Raw genomic sequence first — 22,610 nt, 5'->3', positions numbered from 1 at the left:
ACAACCTAATAAACCATGTTAGACCACACTACACCATTCTTTAAATAACCTTTTATGATAACAAAACAATCCTTATCACTTAATATGTTCATAGTCGTATAGCCTTCGTGTAAGGTCTATGACTTTTCCTTTTAACTTTCACTCATTTTCTTTTAAACTAAACATCATCACAACACATTAAAACTCAAGTTTCACTTAGATATTCTATCAAACACATGGTTGGTATATTTGAACTCACTTGGCTGAATTATGTGTTACAAATTTACCAAACCCTTTAGCTTGTTTTAAGCATTTCTATGCATAGTTTTACATAGATTCAACAAACAACCTAAAATCACTTAAAACCACATGAAATAACTTCATTTGATCATGGTATAAACAAACCCTAATCAGTCGTAAACACCAATATATAATAATTTCCAACCATTAAAATGAAAGTATGTTACCTTATCTAACTTCCTTAGGAGCTAGGCAACACTTGAAAGAAAAGGGTATTTGAAATATTATTGAATTGTATTTGAATCTGTACATATGGGTCTCTATTTATAGATACTTCTTGACCTAATTTTGACCTAATGGGCTTGGCCCAATATACAAGTAACAGACTAAATAAATACAAATAAATGACTACATAATTACTATTTACAACACTCCCCCTCAAGCCGAGGAATAGATACTTATCATTCCCAGCTTGCTAGCAAGTTCTTGAAATCTATCTGAAGGAAGCTCCTTTGTCAATAGATCAGCTAATTGACGCCCAGTGGGAATGTATGGAGTGGTAATCAACCCGCTATCAAGTTTCTCTTTGATGAAATGGCGGTCGACCTCAATATGTTTAGTCCGATCATGTTGAACTGGATTATGAGCTATACAAATAGCGGACTTATTATCACATAGCAGCTTCATAGGTCCCTCACATTTTATTTTTAGATCATCAAGTACAATTTTCAGCCACAGTAACTCACAAATGCCTTGAGCCATAGCTCGAAATTCAGCTTCTGCACTTGATCTGGCAACCACATCTTGTTTCTTACTTCTCCATGTCACCAAGTTACCGCAAAGAAACATGCAATAACCAGTGGTAGAACGACGGTCAGTCACGGATCCAGCATAATCAGCATCTGTGTAGACTTCTAAAGATAGATTACCATCACGTCGGAATAACAATCCTTTACCAGGAGTACCTTTAAGATACTGAAGAGTTCTCTCTACTGCCTGCATGTGTTTTTCCTTTGGATCGTGCATAAACTGACTGACAACACTAACAGCATAAGCTAGGTCTGGTCTAGTATGGGCCACATATATCAATTTCCCAACTAGCCGTTGATATTGTCCTTTATCAACTGGAGGACTCTCTTCTTCATAGTCCATCTTGTGATTCTGCTCAATAGGAGTATTAGAGGGTTTACACCCGAGCTTTCCTGCTTCTTTGAGAAGATCCAAAACATATTTCCTCTGGCTGATAAAAATTCCTTTGCTTGAATGAGCTACTTCTATCCCTAGGAAATATCTCAATTTCCCAAGGTCTTTGATTTCAAACCCAGAGGCAAGCCGTGTTTGTAGAATCTGTCTCTCCACAAAATCATCACCTGTGATAATAATATCATCAACATATACAAGGAGCACAGTAAGCTTCCCATTTTGGGAGTGCTTGAAGAAAAGAGTGTGATCTCCTTGACTCTGTCTGTATCCTAAGGTCATCATAACCTTAGTAAACCTACCAAACCAAGCACGAGGTGACTGCTTCAATCCATACAAGGCCTTTTTTAATCTACAAACTTTATTTTCCCCCTTCACAGAATCAAAACCAGGCGGGATTTCCATGTAGACTTCTTCTTCTAACTCACCATTGAGGAAAATATTTTTCACATCAAATTGATTTATATCCCAATTGTAATGGGCAGCAAGGGATAACAAGATTCTCACTGTATTCATCTTTGCAACTGGAGCAAAGGTTTCTTCATAATCAATGCCATAGGTTTGAGTGTAACCTTTGGCCACTAATCGAGCCTTGTATCTCTCAAGAGTGCCATCAGAATTATATTTCAGGGCATAAACCCATCTGCACCCTACTGCTTTCTTTCCGTTGGGTCTATCAATAACCTCCCATGTTTTATTTTTCTCCAAAGCATTCATCTCCTCTTGCATGGCTTGAGCCCAATTCCTATCTTTCAAGGCTTCATGTACTGATTTTGGGATTGCAATAGAGTCTAGTGCTGAAACAAAGCTGTTGTGCTGCACAGAAAGATTAGCAGAGGAAACAAACTGGGAGATAGGGTATTGAGTACAAGAGGGACAAGCTTTCTTGGGACAAGCTCTTTTTTCCTTTTCTAAGAGCAATAGGTAAATCATCAGAATCAGTAGTAATGGGTAAGTCATCAGAAGTATTAACATCATGATCAGAAATATGAGATTCAGGACTTACCAGTGGTTCAGACGATTGAGGTTGCTGCTGAGACAATGTGGGTTGTTTCCTTCTTTTAGGTGTCATAATCTTTCGTATCTCTGGTGTACTTGATGTATCAATCACAGGAGAATCAGTTACAAGAGGATTACTCACAAGATGATCAGACACAGGAGGATTACTCACAAGAGGATCAGACACATGAGGAACAGACACAGGAGGAACAGGACGACCAGGTGGAGGATACACTGACATAGGTAAAGGAGTAGACACTGATGATTCAAACTCAAGGAAGGGAGGTGATGAGATTTCTGGTGAAGGATTCTCCCCCTGAAGATGAGGACCTTGGAAAAAGGACTCAGATTCCTGAAATGTAACATCCATAGAAACAAAAAATTTCCTACTACTAGGGTGATAGCACTTGTAGCCCTTCTTATCAGGAGCATAACCAAGAAAAACACATTTAATAGCCCTAGGGTCCAACTTACTGCGATGATGTTTATGAATATGAAAAAAAGCAACACACCCAAACACATGTGGAGGAAGACTCATCATAGTTGGAATAGAAGGGAAAAAAGAAGTCATAGAGTGAATAGGACTTACATGGTCAAGTACCCGAGTGGGTAAACGGTTGATCAAGAATGCTGCAGTAAGAATAGCATCTCCCCAATAGTATTTGGGTACATGTGTCTGAAACATTAATGCACGAGCCACTTCAAGAAGGTGACGATTTTTTCTTTCAGCAACCCCATTCTGTTGGGAGGTGTCAACACAAGTAAGTTCATGAATCATACTGTTATTTCTTATAAATTGGGAAAAACTGTGATTAACATATTCAGTACCATTATCTGTTCTTAGTCTCTTGATTTTTTTACCAAACTGGGTCTCAATCATTTTATAAAATTGAAAGAACAGTTGTGGTACCTCAGACTTTTCACGCATTAAGTACACCCAAGTTACACGAGTGCAATCATCAATAAAAGAAACAAACCATCTATTTCCAGAAGCATGAGGGACTTTAGAGGGACCCCAAACATCAGAATGAATAAGATCAAAAGGTTCAACACTCTTAGTAATACTAGAAGGAAAATACACACGATGATGCTTAGCAAATTCACAAACATCACAATGAAAAGACTCAACAGATTTAGACAAAAACAATGACGGAAATAAAGATTTGAGTAAACTAAATGGAGGATGACCTAAGCGCTTATGATGAAGCCAAATCAAAGAATCAGCAGTTGATTGACCATGAGACATCAAGATGTGATCTGTTACTTTATTTGCAGAAGATTGTGACACCAGATAGTACAACCCACCTTGCTCTTTAGCACTACCAATCGTCTTCCCCGTGGCGAGATCCTGAAAAACACAATGGGTAGGATAAAAGGTTACAATGCAATTCAAATCTTTTGTAATTTTATGAATAGAAAGAAGATTTGTGGAGAGTTTAGGAACATGAAGAACATCCCTAAGATGTAAGCACTACCAGTTTTTGCAGAAGTTATTTTAGTAAAATGCGGTTGACCACGCAACCTTGCCATCTTTTCTAAGACAGTTTGCTTTCCATAAAGGCGAAAGCATAAATCCTTGATATGACCTGTTCTTTTACAATAAGAACACCATCGATCATCTCTCTTAGGTCTAGAAGAGGTACCATCATAAAATTTTGAAAAAGAACTCCTTTGAGAAGAGGCCATACTGCACAGAAAATGGTCAAAGAAAAACTCCAAGAAGCCAAAAAATCACAAAACAAATACCAAACGACGTCCGATCTGAGAGGAGAGCACAGATCCAGAAATAGGATGAGGAGAAGATCAGAAAACTTTTTGGCCGGAGCTGGAAAAAGTGGCCCACGCGCCTCCACGCGCCGGTGGAGGTGTCTGCGAGTGGGCCTCACTCGCCGGGAGTGTGGCGGCGCGTGAGAGCGCGTGCGGCGGCCGCCGGAGCTGAAATTTCGACGGCAAGGTCGTCTGACGGTCTCGAACCTTTCTGTGGCATGTCGGAGTTCAAAGGTCGCCGGAAAAGTGTCCAAAACGTGATGAACAGTAGCGGCCTTATGTTGTTTTGGGAAGATCCGGTCGTCAAACGATTATAACACGTCCGTAAGCTGATAGATCAGAGAAAAAGGATTTGAAAACTGGTCCTCTTGGTCCACCGAAAAAATTTTCCGGTGGCAGCTATTGGCGGCAAGAGGCTAAGAAAGAATGTTTCTGTTTTAACGGAGGTAATTGCGGAAGCAGAGCCCTCTGGATCGAGAGCTCTGATACCAACTTGAAAGAAAAGGGTATTTGAAATATTATTGAATTGTATTTGAATCTGTACATAGGGGTCTCTATTTATAGAGACTTCTTGACCTAATTTTGACCTAATTGGCTTGGCCCAATATACAAGTAACAGACTAAATAAATACAAATAAATGACTACATAATTACTAATAAATGACTACATAATTACTATTTACAACAGCAACCTTTTCCAACTTGAACACTTGATGAACACCTAATGTTTCCACTCTTGATGAACAGTACCATCCCTCTTTAGGTGAGTATATCTCTCAATATAAGGCTTCTTAAGATGAGAAGAAATAAGGTTTAGACCACAAGACCTTAAGCTACAACTCTTGTGTAATAGGTTTTTGCTAAAAGTGCCTCAATCTATTTGAACTCTCTTGCTCTTTTCCAAGAATAGCCATGACCATGAAGAAAAGAAAGAAAGAAGAAAGGTGCATGGGACTTAGAGGAAAGAAAGATGATCGTTATGTGTTGGAGAAATATCTCTGAAGTTACTAAACTTTATAACTTTTGACTTTAGTCTTCATGCTGAATTCTTATTGGTTCATTTTGTACCCACTTAGCTTGTTATCATCTTATACAACATTCTAGATCCCTTCCAAGTGAAGTATCCGACTTGCTTCTTGGAATTTAGCTAAGTTTGCTTAGTTGCTTACATGTCACCTTTTGAATATTCAAACCACACATTCATTGGTTCATTCTTTCAAGACCTTTCAAACTTAATTCTAATTGGTTAGTCTTCATTCAACTTTGACCTTCTAGAAATTAAACATCCAAGGATGCATAGAATTCACCTATGCATCAAAAATCATGCAAAGAATTTACAAAGTTAAGTTATGTTACTAACTTGACAACTTTGTACACATCTTTGACCTATACCAATTTCTATTGGTTTCTAATTAATCTTACTTTGACTTAATTTAAGAAATTAATCTAAACATCATTTCATTACAATAAAATCACTTTGAACCCATGAAATTAACCATACAATTAAATTAGACTATCTAATTCAAGCTTTGACTTAATCTTGGTCAATTATCAAGATAACCTTAACTTTTACCATAATGACATCTATGTCCTCACATATATTCCATACTTATACTTGTGTCCTATTAGACTTGTCTAGCAAGAACTATATTCTTCACTTAACTATCATGTCAATTACATGATTTACCGTTCGTCGTTTCCTTAATTATGTGTTTAATTAACTTAAACATTTAATTGATTCACTGTCACCTATTATGACAATGAAGGTTGTTATAAATCTTCTCGAGTATATTATATATAAACTTCCAATTGAGATGATCATATGCTTTTCCAAGGTCAATCTTCAAGGTCTTAGACCCTGTCTTTCCTTTCATTTACCCATAGAGTGAATCATCTCTTGGGTAATTATAATGTTGTCTTGGATATTCCTACTTGAGATAAAGCTTGTTTGGTAAGGTGAGACAAAATGTTCCATCAATGATCGTAGCTTATGCACTATCATTTTATTTAATGCCTTACATGTGACAATACATAATGAGAAAGGTCTGAACTTGGCCAGTGTAATTGGCTTGTAGACTATAGGAATTAGCACTATTAAGGTGTTTTTAAGGGCTGCCACAGGTTCTGGATTGTGAGTGTTGAAAGTATAAACTTACACAGATAATCCTCTAGAAAGTTCTAGTTGCGCTGGAAGAAACATGTAACGTATCCATCGGGTCCAAGTGCTTTGTATGGCTTTGTGGAAAACACTGCCTTTTTAACTTCTCTCATTGTGAAAGGTGTCTAAAACTATTTTAATAGGTCCTCATCTAGAACTAGCCACCTTACTTTGGTTTCATGCCGATCCTAGTTGAGGAAGTCCTCGGTGTAGAGTTTTTTAAAAAACCCGCAAGCCATCTGTTGGAGCCGCTCTACATCAGTGACCCATATGCCTTGGTCGTTTTGTAGTGCTTTTGTTTTATTGATATGCCTCCTTATTGGAATAGTTATAACTTTGTGTTACAATCACCATCTTTGATCCATTTGGTACATGATTTTTGGTACCAGAGGCTCTCCTCATGGAGAAGCACTTCATCAAGCTCTCTTTGAAGCTAGATTTCCAACCTTTCTAGACTATGATTACTGTTACTCTAGAGGCTACGATGAATCCCTTGTATCCGAACCAGTAGCACATTTTTCTTATGACCATTCTTCCTAAAAACGTGTTGATTCCACTCTTTGAGAAAGGGAGTAAAGCTTTCCAAACTTTGGTAAACCAAGGCCATTTTCCCCCTAAGTCCATTACAATCGTGTAAAGTTTGAGCAAAATCCTGATAGTGACTAATATTGACTAGTGCACTATTTTCTTTTCATTTAATGCAACTATTTCGTTGAAGTCGACTGCCATCAGCCAAGGCTCCTGAACACATCAAGATGCAAAACTAGTCCCACAATTCCTTCCCAGTCTCCCTCCTGGGGCTTGTGTAAAGCACTGTGAAAAGGAAGGTCTTTTGGGATGCAGATTCAACATTGCAGTGAATGAAATAGTTATATTTTTGGACGTGTTAGAGATATATAAAACCATTAATTGACCTTCACCAAACAACTTAAGTTTTTGCGTTGAATTGATTTTTTACATTATATCAAAGCCCTCGGTGTCACGGGTTCGATCCCCATCGTCCCCCACTTTCTCTTGTGGAATTTCTTAACACAGGTAGATGTGTCTGTATATTATCCACCCTTTAAGCTTAGTGGGCTCTTGTATGAGAGGTGTGTTAGATATATATAAAACCATTAATCAGCATCAGGTTAAGCTTTTGGGTTAAATTTGTAGAAAATTAGAATTCAAACATGTTTCCGTTTTTATTTCCTATTAATTAGGATTGATTATGATTGATTAGGATTGATTATGATTGATTAGGATTAATTGTGATTGATTAGAATTGATTGTGATTAGGATTGTGATAGGATTGATTAGTCATCGCTTAGTCATTCTTAGCGATTCTTTCTTGTATAAATACTCACTCATGTAATTTATTCAATATCAATATACAAAAACTTCTTTTCAATATGGTATCAGAGCGGGTTCGTTCCTACCCTAATTCAAATCTGAAATAACCATCCAAACACTTCCATCACCGTCAAACACCTCCTAAACACCGCCTTGAATCTGTCCAACACAGAAACCTAGTTTACTGACCTCCGATCAAAAAAGTGAGGTGACCATTCGACTCATAAGGATCCGACGAGTCGACCGCCGCTGGACCCATCGCCGTCAGCCGCTGCACGCGCCACCACGCGCCGCCTTCCAGACGTTTTTTTTCCGTCGCGACTTGCACAGACCTTCTTGCCGGCTTCTCCCCTTCCTGTTCCAGAGGTCAGATCAAAAGTTTACAAAACTTGATTTTTCATCAACGGTCAACCCTTCTCTTTTTATGCATGGCTTCCTCAAAACACTCTTTTTATTACCACGAGCAACCTCCTAAGGCCACTAGTCATGTGGTCCAGCAAGGTACAACTTTCCATGTTGATAGTCAAAATCATTGGATCCTTGATTCTGGAGCCTCTGATCATATGACAGGTAATCTTGGCTTGTTTTGTTCATACACTCCATATTCTGAACCTTCTCGGGTCAAGATCGCCGATGGCAGTTTTTCCCAGATTGCGGGACACGGAACCATTAAACTTTCTGAGCTGATTACTTTGACATCAGTTCTTTATGTTCCTTCTCTGACTTGTAATCTCATTTCCATTAGCAAGCTCACCTCTGAGTTGCATTGCTTTGCTAAATTCTTTCCACATGGTTGTGTTTTTCAGGAACAGGACTCGGAGAGGATGATTGGCAGTGCTAGAGAGGATGGTGGACTTTACTACTTTGAGGAGGATGTGACTCATGAAGCTGTTTTCGTAGAAAAAACTCTATGTTTCCTTTTGATTCATGTAATGATGTTATGCTGTGGCATCGTAGGCTAGGCCATCCAAATTTTATTTATCTTCAGAAGTTGTTGCCAAACTTATTTATTAATAAAAGTCCAAGTTTGTTTTCTTGTGATATTTGTCAACTTGCCAAGCATACTCGTGCTCATTATCCTTCTAAAGTTCACCATGACTCTTCCCCATTTTCCTTAATTCATAGCGACATATGGGGTCCAGCCCGTGTTAAAAATATTTCAGGTACTCGATGGTTCATTACCTTCATTGATGACCATTCTCGAGTTTGTTGGGTGTATCTTCTAAAGGATAAGTCCGATGCTGCATCCGTGTTTAAAAAATTTCATGCCATGGTTCAAACCCAATTCCAAGTTGCTATACAAATTCTTCGTACAGATAATGGCAAAGAGTATTTTAACTCTATTCTTGGAGAATATCTTTCCCAACATGGCATCCTTCACCAAAGCTCGTGTCCTGACACACCCCAACAAAACGGAGTTGCGGAAAGAAAAAATCGACATCTCCTTGAAGTTGCTCGGGCTCTTATGTTTACCACTAGTGTTCCTAAATATCTTTGGGGAGAGGCAGTTCTCACTGCCTCGTATCTGATAAATCGAATGCCATCTCGCATTCTGAAATTTCAGTCTCCTCTTTCTAGTCTTGTTCGTATCTTCCCTTCCTTCCGAGGTGTCTCCTCCTTACCTCTCAAGTTATTTGGTTGTGTTGTATTTGTCCATATTCCCTCCCATCAACGGTCTAAGCTTGATCTTAAGTCTCTCCAGTGTGTCTTTATTGGTTATTCTCCTACTCAACGTGGCTATAAGTGTTATTCACCCTCTCTTCGTAAGGTCTTTGTCTCTATGGATGTCACTTTTTCTGAGAATGACCCTTTCTTCCCCTCGACTTCTCTTCAGGGGGAGTCTATAGGAGTAGATGAAGATCAGTCATGGGAACCTATTAATGCCACAGTATTACCTCTACTTTTGGAAACAGGGGGAGCTACAGAATCCTCACCATCAGGAGCCTCCTCAAAATGGGGACAAGATTATAGCAGGCGAAAGCCTCCTCAAAGTGTGAATAACCCAGAGCCTCTACACTGCCAGGATTCTGAACCATGTTCTAGTTCCAGCACCCCAATACTTGAGTGTCATGGTGAAAATGATCTACACTTGCCCATTGCTCTCAGAAAAGGTACTCGATCTTGTACTACTCATCCTATTTCTAATCATATTTCATATGGAAAGTTGTCCCCAGGGTTTCGTGCTTTCAATACTATGTTGGATAGTACAAAGATACCGAGAAATATACATGAGGCTCTCAATGATAAAAAATGGAGGGATGCTGTCTTTGAAGAAATGAATGCTTTAGAAAGAAATGGAACTTGGGAGATAGTGACCCTACCCAAAGGAAAAAAGGCAGTAGGATGCAAATGGGTGTTTACAATAAAATTCAATGCAGATAATAGCATCAACAGATACAAGGCAAGATTGGTTGCAAAGGGTTTCACTCAGACTCATGGGATAGATTATCATGAGACTTTTGCTCCGGTTGCTAAAGTCAATACCATCCGAGTTCTCTTATCTCTTGCTGCCAATCTAGATTGGCCTCTGCAACAGTTAGATGTGAAGAATGCATTCCTAAATGGTGACTTACATGAAGAAGTCTATATGGATCCTCCACCTGGTTTTGAAAGGGGAAATGAATCAGTGTGTAAACTAAAAAAGTCTCTATATGGATTGAAACAGTCTCCCAGAGAATGGTTCGACAAATTCACACAAGCAGTCAAAAGAAGAGGCTTCATTCAAGCACAGACTGATCATACTCTCTTCCACAAACACTCTAAGGATGGTAAAATTGCTATTCTTATTGTATATGTAGATGATATAATTCTTACAGGTGATGATATTGAGGAATTGAACACCTTGAAGAAATTTCTAGCAGCTCAATTTGAACTCAAAGACCTTGGCACTCTCAAATATTTCCTTGGTATGGAAGTTGCTAGGAGCAAAACAGGCATCACTCTAACACAAAAGAAATATGTTCTAGATCTTTTGTTGGAAACAGGAATGTTAGGGTGTAAACCTGCTGAGACACCTGTGGAACCTAATACCAAGTTAGGTATTGAAGATGGGAATGAGGTGGATAAAGAACAATATCAGCGATTGGTTGGTAAACTAATCTACTTATCTCATACGCGTCCTGACATTGCCTTTGCGGTGAGTATGATTAGTCAATTCATGCACTCACCCAAGGAGAAGCATCTTAGTGCAGTCTATAGGGTGTTTAGATACCTCAAGAATACTCCAGGAAGAGGATTATTCTTTAAAAAGGGGTATAAAAGGACAATTGAAATCTACACTGATGCAGATTGGGCAGGCTCATCAGTAGACAGAAGATCTACCTCAGGCTATTGCACCTATGTGTGGGGAAATCTTGTTACTTGGAGAAGCAAAAAGCAAACAGTGGTTGCAAGAAGTAGTGCTGAAGCAGAATTTCGAGCTTTAGCTCATGGAGTTTGTGAAGGAATCTGGTTGAGAAGACTTCTTCAAGAGTTGAAGATTTCATATTCCCTACCAATAAAACTATATTGTGACAACAAGGCAGCTGTTAGCATTGCTCAAAATCCTGTGCATCATGATCGAACAAAGCACGTGGAAGTTGATCGTCACTTCATCAAAGAAAAATTAGATGATGGAAGTGTGCATTTGATATATGTTCCAACCAAAGAGCAAACGGCAGATGTCCTTACCAAGGGCTTACACCGTCCAGCATTCGAAGACTTGATTGGCAAGTTGGGAATGATCAATATTTACCTCCCAACTTGAGGGGGAGTGTAGAAAATTAGAATTCAAACATGTTTCCGTTTTTATTTCCTATTAATTAGGATTGATTATGATTGATTAGGATTGATTATGATTGATTAGGATTAATTGTGATTGATTAGAATTGATTGTGATTAGGATTGTGATAGGATTGATTAGTCATCGCTTAGTCATTCTTAGCGATTCTTTCTTGTATAAATACTCACTCATGTAATTTATTCAATATCAATATACAAAAACTTCTTTTCAATAAAATTAGTTCTTTATAGGATACATGTTATATTTAAATGTTTGGTTTCTGTAGAAGCCATAATCTACTAGAGAATCCAACTACTTCTTGGATTATGAAGCTTGTGAAGCCCACTTGCTTTATGATGCTTTCTGCCTTTGTGCATTGAACTCTAGGTTCTAAAATAGCTATTATACTAACTTTGTGTGTGCAAACAAACATTTTGGGGGTGCTATTGAAATTCTTTCTTCGCAGCACCTCTGCAATTCCACACGAGGATAAACACTAAGCAATCAAGTTTTGAGATGCACGTTGCCTCATTAGTTGAGCTTTGAGGCACTTCTCCTCATTTTGAGGTGCTCCCTATATCTCGCACAGAAAGCATTTCATGTTCTTTTTGTTGTTCTATGCCACGAGTATCCAAGGAATGTTTTCTAGTAGGTTTCTGGGCTTCTTTCGTGGGGCCAGAGCTTTCGTTTATGCACATTGGGGTTCCTTCTTCATTCATGTCATGGCTTGGCTTCTGGTTTTTTTATTTTGACTAGTCTGGACTTCATTCATTTTATTGATTAGTGTTTGTGTTGTATTTGGTTTTCTCGATAGTTGGTCAAGTAATATTTTAGGATTCTTGTTGTATTTGGGTTAAATAAAAAATATATATTACATTTTTAAGTATATCATTATGGATTGGATAAATCTTTTTAGTGGATATTTTTAATTCTCTCATCTGTTGAATATATTTGTTTTAGATAAAAATGAAACGACCCCACTGAGTCTCTTCGGATTTTAACTAAATAGGCTCTGAGGGGGTATTTGGTATGAGAGAAATTTTCTATTACTGAGAAAAAAAATCTAATAATATGATGGGTAACATTTTTGGCCCGGGTAAGTTACAAAAAGGTGTTTGGTAGGCAGAAAGTTATTGGAAAATTTAGTTTATTTTTACTAATGTTATGTTTGGTTGATGGTGAAATATTGATGAGAATGTGTTATGATATTACGAAATTACCCATATTAATGGTCAAATAATGTTAAAATAGTAGAATGACAGTAAAAAAACGTACATTAGTATCCATTGTAGTTTTCAAAATTTTTGATTCCAAGAAATTTTGCTGAACCTCTCTCCAGCTTTGGGGACTCAGATTAAAAAAATACCACACTTCAGATTGCAATTTTTTTTTTCATTGCACAATACAAAACGAAATGCATAGGAGGAATATTATACCCGAGGTTGTTAAAATCGAGATCTTAATTAAAATCAGAAGGGACTAAAAAATCGTAAAACGTAAAATCACAATGTAAAAAAATAGTAAATAATCGTAAAAACGTTTGGAATATTGGTAAATCGTTTTGATGAAAAAAATCGTAAAAACACAAAATCATAGTGATAAATCGAGATTTTAACAACTATGATTATACGGTATTCTCTAACTTGAAGACATACCAAACGGGGTTAATATATTTTACCTATACCACTTTTCCTACATTCCTATCAAATTCTTCATACGAAACACCCTTAATAAGTAATATCTAAAACTCAAAAAATATTTTCACTTTTTTCAAAGTAATTAAAAATATTTAATACTTTTTATTAAGTGCTTCATAACTCCTTTTAAATGTGAAATACTCCTCAGTTAATTGTGAAATCCTCTTTTTAAATGCCTAGTTCTTATCGATCGGTTTAAAATCCTCCTTAATTAGTATCTTAAGAAACTGTAATTTTATTTAATTCTACAAATAAAAAAACCGAAAAAATATATACCTAGTACTGCTAATTTTTTGTCCGGGGAGATTTTTGCAATTTGATTGTATCTATGTATTTATTGGATTTATTATTTCTTTTTGTAGGAGATAAATTTATCTCTTATATATATATATACAAGAATACATAAAATTCATATTTTTTCTTTTCTCTCTTTTATTTATATGATTCACATAAATCTCACACATTTTATGTGTTTATTTATTTCGTACAATATATAACAAACAAATTAGTACGTAGGATATTGATCCTTTTAGTTCCCCCAAAAAAATCATTTACGCTTCTGACTCTTTGTACTTTTTTTATATTGATTTTGTTTCATAAATGGGGTTATTACCCAAGTTGATTCGCTTTCCTGTTTGGCGCCATATTTACGTAAATAGCAACTGTTCCGCGTCGTCCTTCTCTTCTTCAGTTTTCCTTTTTCCACTTTTTTTTTTTTTTTTTTTTTGGTGTGTGTCTGTGTGTCCCTTCTGTTACGCTTTCTTTATCTTTCTCTCTTAGTTTTGCTTGCATCGACTTTCCCTTTTTTTTTTTTTATGTTTTTCTCATTTTCTTCCCTACCTACCCATTATAACTTCTTGCATTCTTCTCTATTTGGTAGATTTTGCTCGACTTCAGAGGAAAAATGAAAGATTTTGCATTGTGGGTTTAATTGGCAAGTTGAAACGCAGAAGAAAGACAGCAAGAAAAACAGAAGGAAAATAAATAAATAAATAAATAAATAAACGTTTTTGTTTTGCCTTTGTTGTTGTGTGCCATGGATCACTCGGCTTCTGTTTCGAGCAGAACCCGTAGCAAGAAAGATTTGAACTTGCTGAGCCTCTCAGATGGTGGATCATCCAAGAGGAGACAGAGGGTTGGTGAACCTGATATGGTTTTCTTGGGAGAATTTTTTTGTGAAAGTGAAGGCAAAAGGGTCTCTGTTTCAAGTAGTGAAGGTACAGGGAAAAGGGAATCTGGATCTCGAGCTTCATCATCTATATCCAAGGGGAAACAGAGGAGCAAAAGTGGTTTGAAGGGTAAAAGGGTGGATGAATCCGATTGCGAGGTTGAAGGAGAATTGGCCTCTGTTTCTGTTAGTAAACGTCTGAGGGAATCGTTTGATGATGTGCCTGAACCTATAGAAGTGATTGAAATTGATGAGAGTGATGATGATAATGGTACTGAAGAGGGATTGAAGCATTCTGAGAAGAGGTTTCAGGATGTTAAAAGGGAGGAAGACAAGAATGAAGAAGGTAAAGGAAGTTATATGTCTGCTGATAAAGTTGAAAACTTTGGCAATGATGGTTGTGGTTTTGGAGCTGAAAACCCAATTACATTTGATTCAGATGGAGATAATTTGAGTGAGGAAGAACATGGTTCAGATGGAGATAATGAGAGTGAGGAAGAACATAGTTCATATGGAGATAGCCAGAGTGAGGAAGAAGATAGTACAGATGCTGATTATCTTACGCCTTCATCGGAGGAGGGCGAGGATGAAGAGACTAGTGATGAAGATTTTCAAGTTGATAATATGAGTGAAAGCAGTGAAGTTAGTTTTACCGCTTGTGATGATGAGGAGAAGATGATGAAGAAGAAGAAGAAGCTGATGACTAAAGTGGAGACTGAAAGTAGTGGAATTTGCAGAAAAAATGATGGAATAAGGAAAGGTAAGAAGATAGAGGAGGGAGAGCTTTCGAATACTCCATCGTCTGTGAATAATAATGAATGTGGTGAACAAGATAAAGATGAAGGGAAGAAATCAGATTCTGTTGAAGTGGTATTGAGTGGATGTTCTTCCAAGCTGTATGAAGAGAAAGCAAAGAAACAAGATGAAAAGAGACTGAAAAGAACAGCTGAAAATGTCGATGCTGATGTTGAAGTCTTGGGTGGTTATCTTTCTGAAGATGAAGCACAAAAGGGTACTAAGGAACAAGATAGAGATTCAAATAAGTTGAATAAGAGAAAGAAAAATGATGCCAACAACAATGCTAATGGAAAAGAGCATCATGACAAAGATACAGGTGTGAGAGGTGTTTCTTCTTTGCTAAGAAACAAAGAGAAGATAGGAGATTCAGCTAAAGTTAAAATCATGGAGAACAATAAGAGAAAGGAGTATAAAGATTGGGTAAGAATCAGTAATCGTGAAAGGAAGGTTTTTGTGGATGATGAAATTGGTCACGAAGATGGGTTGCATAAAATGCATAGGATGCCATCTAGGTCAAAGGAGGTACATTTAATTCAACTCCTTTCTGAATGCTTTAGGGAAAAGCCTGATTCGGTTAAAGATGATTCAAATGTTGTGGAAGAAAAGGTTGATGGTGTTCATCAGCCACCACTGAAAAATTGGTTGGGCTTTAAGAAGCCTGAACCGGTGGTGGAAAAATCTGAGTCTGAGAAGGAGTTGGATATGTTGTGGGAAGAAATGGAAACATTGCTTAGACTTGAAAAAATAAATTCCCAGGTAAATCTCCTTTTACTAGCTGAAAGGCTGATGCAAAATATAAAAAATATAATTTCAGTTCCAATAATTAGTTTTCAAGAACATTTAAATTTGAAATTTGTATTTTTATGTTCACTATACGTGTGAGTGAAGGAGTAATGCCTTAGCAGGGTACTAGTGGTACTGTTAAGAAAAATAACTCAGCTATTTCCATATGAAGATAATTTACAATACTGAATAACCATTTGGGTTTTAATTTAAACTTGTTAGAGACTTAAGCCCATTTTGGTCTTGATTTTATTGATATATACGATAATCAAATGGATCTTTAATTGTAACGATAAATCAGTAAATAACTTTTTTATATTATGAAATGCAGATTGGAAGTGAAGGGACAAATGAAGCAAGAGAAAACACACAAAGTCCAGCCTTCGTTTGTAAGCATGACATATATCTTGAGGAGCAGATTGGGTTATTATGCAGATATTGTTCTTGGGTTCAGATTGAGATCAAGTACATGACGCCCCCAATTGTAAGCATGATTTGATGATGGTTTATAGAAAATAATTTTCCTTAGTTTTGGATGTTGAGATCGTAGCTTCTTTTCACTCATGAATTTAGGGCCAGTTTAGATGGATTATTTTTGCCCGAAAGGTTGTTTTTTTTTTCTTTTAGGAAAAAAGTACATCCCATTTTATTATGTGTTTGGATGCTAATCTTTTTTTTTTTTTTTAAAGAAAAGAAAAAGTAAAACTAAAATATTACTTTTTTTTAAGCCAATATTATTGGCTTTTAAAATGGTCAAAATACTGTTTTTTCTTTAAAAGTGCTTTCCAAAAATTGAATCCAAGCTTTAATTTTTGAAACAAAAATCATTCTAAAAAATGCATAATTTTTTTTTTCTTTAAAAGTCCATCCAAACGGATTTTATATTAAATCCTGTTATGAATTATTATTTAGGAATTGTGATGCTAACTATTGTTAAGTACTTTTGTTTTCTTTTCTATGTCTAAGATGGCAAATGTATTTCTGCTGTCTTTTTACAAAAGAACATTTTTTTAGAAACATATAGAATGTGAGAATACGCATGTGTAAATATTTTGGATTCTAGTGTAAATATAATCGCTACAAAAATTTTCATTTGCATCAATAGTAAAAATGACGAACCCGTCTAAGATTTTGTAAAATGTAAAGCAACTATTGATTACCATGAAACGATAGAGGTTAAATAAATTTTTGCTAATTTGTGTTTGCTCCATTGTAAATTTACAGGCTCCGGAAAGATCACGAAAAAGAAAATCATCTCTGGTAGAAAATGTCTCAGACTTTGATGGGGCTAAGTTTAACGTTTCTGTTGGTGACTCAGAAGCTGCTTGCTCTCTTAATAAAGGCACGGTTTGGGACCTTATTCCTAACATCAAACAAAGCTTATACAATCATCAACAAGAAGGTTTAGAGTTTATCTGGACAAATTTGGCAGGAACCATTGACCTTCATGAGTTGAAGAGTGCTGATCCTTGTTGCCCTGGTGGATGCATTGTTTCTCATGCTCCTGGAACTGGAAAAACAAGGTTGACCATGGTGTTTCTTCAGACATATTTGGAAGTATTTCCAAAATGCCAACCTGTTATTATTGCTCCTGCTAACATATTGCTTACTTGGGAAGATGAGTTCAAAAAATGGGACATGAAAATTCCATTCCACAACCTGAACAATTCTGAATTATCTGGAAAAGAACATGCTGATGCCATGAACGATATTGATTGGTCTAGAAATCTATACCAGAATAAGGACGCCATACGTATGGTAAAGCTGTATTCATGGTTCAAAGAAAAGAGCATTCTAGGAATCAGCTACCATTTGTATGAGAAGCTTGCCGGCGATGTCGAAACCAAAAGGAAAAATAGGAGTATGAAAAAAGAGAAGAAATATGCACCTGCAAAAGTAAATGGAGTGATTATGGGAAAGGTTCTGCGTGACATTCCTGGTTTGTTAATTTTAGATGAAGGGCACACCCCAAGAAATCAGGGTAGTCTTATTTGGAAGGTTCTGTCAGAAATTCAAACTCCTAAGCGAATTATCCTTTCAGGGACTCCTTTTCAGAATAATTTTCTGGAACTTTATAATACATTGTGCTTAGTGAAACCTTCTTTTCCTGAGAAGATACCTCAAGAACTGAAAAAGTTCTGCCAAAGTAGACTAAAGAAGGAAAAGAAAGCATCTAAAAATGGTAGTTGGGAACCGGTTTCTTCTGGAAATCCTGCTGATGAAAAAATAAACAAGTTGAAATTGCTTATGGATCCTTTTGTTCATGTTCACAAAGGTAGTATTCTTCAAAAGAACCTTCCTGGATTGAGAGAATGTGTTGTGACTCTGAAGCCAGACAATTTGCAGAAAGAACTTCTACATAGCATTGAATCTTCTCAGAACTCATTCAAATTTGAACACAAGTTGGCTTTGGTGTCTGTTCATCCATCACTTTTCCTCTGCTGCTCTCTATCAAAAAATGAAGAATCTGTTGTTGACAAGGATGAGTTGGAAAAGCTTAAAATGAACCCGTTTGTAGGTGTCAAAACAAGATTTTTGGTGGAGTTTGTGCGGTTGTGTGAGGTATTTAAAGAGAAAGTTCTTGTTTTCAGCCAATACATTGACCCTTTGTCTTTAATTATGGACCAACTCAAGTCAGTTTTTAATTGGTCTGAGGGGAAGGAAGTGCTTTATATGAATGGCAAGCTTGATCAGAAGCAAAAGCAGTTCCTGATTCATAGCTTCAATGATGCAAATAGCCAAGCAAAGATATTACTTGCATCTACAAAAGCATGTTCTGAGGGAATTAACTTAATTGGAGCTTCAAGGGTTGTGCTTTTGGATGTTGTTTGGAATCCCTCAGTGGAAAGACAAGCTATTAGCCGAGCATATAGACTTGGACAAAAGAGAGTTGTTTACACTTATCATCTCATCACACAGGGAACCACTGAATGTACAAAGTATTGTAAACAGGCAGAAAAGGACAGGTTATCTGAACTGGTTTTCTCAGCTAAAAATACTGAAAATGATAAGTCAGAGAGTTGTGAAGCAATTTTTGAGGATGAAGTTCTTGATCGGCTGGTTCGGCATGACAAACTCAAGGACATGTTTGGTGACTGCGTGGTACAGCCAAAGGAGAGAGAGATTTAGCTTAGAGTTTTTGCTCTTCATACTTTGATGATTGAAATTTAGTTAAATAGATTGTATCTGATTCAGTATTTTTTCTTTGTTTATGAATATCAAATGTTACATTTTTGCCAACCCGATTAGTTTGGGATAAAAGGTGATTGTTAATGTCGTTGAATTTATATGTTACATTTTTGCATAAGTTATTGCTTACCGCAAGTAAATTTAGTAAGGAGTTATAAACTAATATACTTGATAATTTTTTATGCAACGTATGTCTAATAAATTTGATATGTTTGTTGATAGGAAGGTTGAGTGCTTTTGATGTCTAATAATCATTCTTATTTTGATGTCTAATATTCATTATTATTATTATTTTAATATTCTTTTACTTGTATGAAGCTGTTGTTATTTTGTTTCTACACGTAAAGATAAAGAAGAGGATTATATTTATAAACTTTTTGTTTACAAACTCTTACAAATTACATTATTTATTCCCGAGAGAACACTAGGTTACACTATGTTCTCCCGGGAGTACATAGTGTAATTTATAAAATTTTGTAAAAAAATTTTTGTAAAGAGATCTTTCCCTAAAGATAAAACAACATACATCGGATATACACCATAGTGAGGGGAGCTTCTCTTACTAATGTTTATGATATGAAATATGGGGGGCAGTGTTAGGTTTTGATTTTTAATAGGTAAATATTCTGTTGATGGCAGTGAGTCAATGATAGAGTAATATTGTCATTTTTTTTTTTTTAATAAATCACAAGTATACATTGCAGTAGGCAATTCTATTCGGAGCAGGTCTAGAATTAAGGCAGGCTTCAAATCCCTTCCAAAATAGTACTGTAAAAGATTATACGTATGCTCTCACCTTTAAAAATTTGAGCATTCACAGACTGTACACTGCCACAAAATTTTCCCTGATTTTGTCAAAATCATTGAACTTAATCAATAAAAAATGTTCAAAAGTAGGCAGACGAACACGTAGATCACCAAGGGCCCCAATCAGATTGTCCCACCAGTGTAAATTTGGTGACAAACAAAAAGATATTTTGGTTTATGCAGTACTTAAGCCCTTAGAGATAAGTCTCGTGTGCTGAAATCTATGGCATTATGGCTGGTGGATAGAGATGTATGGTTGTAATTGCCATCACCCTTTCATCTGTGAATTTTATTTGACTTGATGTATATCCCTTCTGTTGCTAAGAAATTGGCTCTTCTAAAATATCCCTTATACGTAGTAATGATGAATTTCTATATCTCTTCAGTATTGTGGATGACTTCTTCTAACTATCTTGTTTGATCAATGATGTCCTTCCCTTAGTTCTTCACTTTATAGTAGATATGACAGTCATATCCTGATTCCAAGACTTCTGACTGCCTATCTTTATATTATTTTTTCTTCATGCAACATTTTGTAACACAGTATAAGCTTTGACTGTAATGGAAGGGAAGAAGCATTAGAAAATCTTACTATTTGTCGAGGATCTTTTTCCTATGTGGAATTGATTAAATGTTTCAGGTTATATACATATATTTGTTACGTTCTATTTGTTCAATATGCTAAACTTCAATTTCTATAATATTTGTCCCAGTTATTCAAATATCAGAGGTTTTCATTGCCCATGTTGGCTTGATTTTGAGGCTCAATAAAACTTGAACCAAACTAACCTCTGATGGTCCTAAATTTTTTGAAACCAATCTGAACCATTGGATCTTGTGGAACTGACTCCATCAAATCATGGTCCTAGTTCGATTTGATTCCAAGCCATGGTTAATTGTTTTTTCAGTTCTTGCCAAATTGTAATCCTATGTCAACGATGACAAATATTATAGCATCAAAAGACAGTAAAAATAAAATAAAAAATAGTACATAGCAGAAATTGAGTTTTTTGACCACTATAACCCTTATTTAATAATTAATTACCAAATTGATCTTGATTATAAATTATTTCAAAAATTTAATCTCTTCAGAAAATATAACATCAATCTGCCCTTGTTTGACCGTTGACCACCAAACCTACCCGGGTATCTCTCTCCCTATCCGAGTATTTTTTTGAAAATTTTAAAATACACGAGTAGAAAGGAAAATACCCGGATATATTTCAAAAAACTGAAAAATACTTAAATTATTTACCCGGATAGGGAGGCGGCTACCCGAATAAATATGTATGATTCTTGAAGAAATTAAGAACAAAGTCAAGTCAATTAATGATGCAAGCTATCTGTTGAAGAGCGAAAAAAAATAAAAAAAAATACCAGAAGGCACCAAGAGTAGGCAAATACTCATATTGAAAGCATGAAGAAATAAGTCTGCATTCTCATTAAAGACTGCAAAGGAAAATTTACAGATAACCATGTGTTTAGGGAAACTAATTTCTTGTTGGGACTCGTAGTCCCTCCCACAAGCCATTAATTGTTGTTTTTTTATAATCACCATTAATTGTTGTTAATTACTTGTTGGGACTTGTAGTCCCTCCCATGAGCCATTAATTGTTGTTAATTACTTGTTGGGACTTTTAGTCCCTCCCACGAGCCATTACTTGTCCGAACTAATTTCAAAGTTGGGACTCGTAGTCCCTCCAAATTGGGAAATTAAACATATTTACCCGGGTAGCTGCCTTCCTATTCGGGTAAATAATTCAAGAATTTTACATTTTTTTGAAATATACTCGGGTTTTTTCCTCCCTACTCGGGTATTTTAAAATTTTCAAAAATTACCCAGGTAGAAAGGAGGATACCTAAGTAAATTTGATGGTCAACGGTAAAACATGAACAGATTGATGTTATGTTTTTTTGGAGAGGTTAAATTTTTGAAATAGTTTATAATTAAAGTCAATTTAATAACTAATTATTAAATAAAGACTATAGTGATCAAAAAGCCTAGAAACTGACTAGTTCACACATAACTTCAAATTAAAATCTAATAAATAACTCTTTAACTCCCATAATCTGGAGATAAAAAAATGTTAGTTTTATGTTTTTCGTGAACCAAGAGATCACTCATGTAATGGATTTAATAGTTCCTCACATGCAATGCTCTCTTGAAGAAACACTTGTCTGAGTATTTGATGTAAATTCGGGAAAGACGGCAACATGGATAATAATTCTGACAAGACTTGATAAAAATCCCGAATTTGCATCAAATACTCCCATTATAATGTTTCAAAATGTCACACCAAATTTTTTATTAATCAAGCCTGAAAAGTTTATGCTATCACAGCGAAACAGATTAAATCTCAAGAGAGTAAAATTCCAACCACAGACTGAAATTGAGACAAGATTCCAACTTACTCTACCCATCCTAACAGTAAAATACCTGAGAGCTCATACTTTCTGTGGGGTGAGTCTAGCCAGAAGTATCTTGGTGCTTCTACGTATTGGTTTTATACAATATATATATATATATATATATATATATATATATATATATATATATATATATATATATATTTTGATAACACAATATATATTATTTTTTTACCAAGGTAAACTGTACTTTCAATCATAGTCAGTTGATATTATTTATATCTAATATTTTTAAATTTATTATTTATATAAGTCATTAGATATAAATAGATTAATGGCTAAATGAAATGGGTGTTATATGAAGTA

At 35.9% G+C, this 22,610-nt stretch overlaps 1 protein-coding gene across 1 annotated transcript; it reads left to right on the top strand.

The window, feature by feature from the left end:
- Nucleotides 1-10,946: 10,946 nt before the first annotated feature.
- LOC133300265 (SNF2 domain-containing protein CLASSY 4-like) lies at nucleotides 10,947-19,010 on the top strand (the record flags this gene model as incomplete). Its single annotated transcript, XM_061499778.1, has 5 exons — nucleotides 10,947-10,994; nucleotides 14,013-14,053; nucleotides 14,198-15,854; nucleotides 16,213-16,365; nucleotides 17,106-19,010. Coding segments are annotated over 5 exons (3,804 nt in total), but the record flags the coding sequence as incomplete, so codon positions are not given.
- Nucleotides 19,011-22,610: the final 3,600 nt, after the last annotated feature.

This window comes from Gastrolobium bilobum, unplaced genomic scaffold (assembly GCF_033153095.1).
Source record: "Gastrolobium bilobum isolate Gb01-03AN ecotype WA unplaced genomic scaffold, APGP_CSIRO_Gbil_v1 utg1963, whole genome shotgun sequence".
Classification (NCBI taxonomy): domain Eukaryota; kingdom Viridiplantae; phylum Streptophyta; class Magnoliopsida; order Fabales; family Fabaceae; genus Gastrolobium; species Gastrolobium bilobum.
Note: the sequence above shows the minus strand (reverse complement) of the source record. Positions and strands in the feature narration are given on the sequence as shown.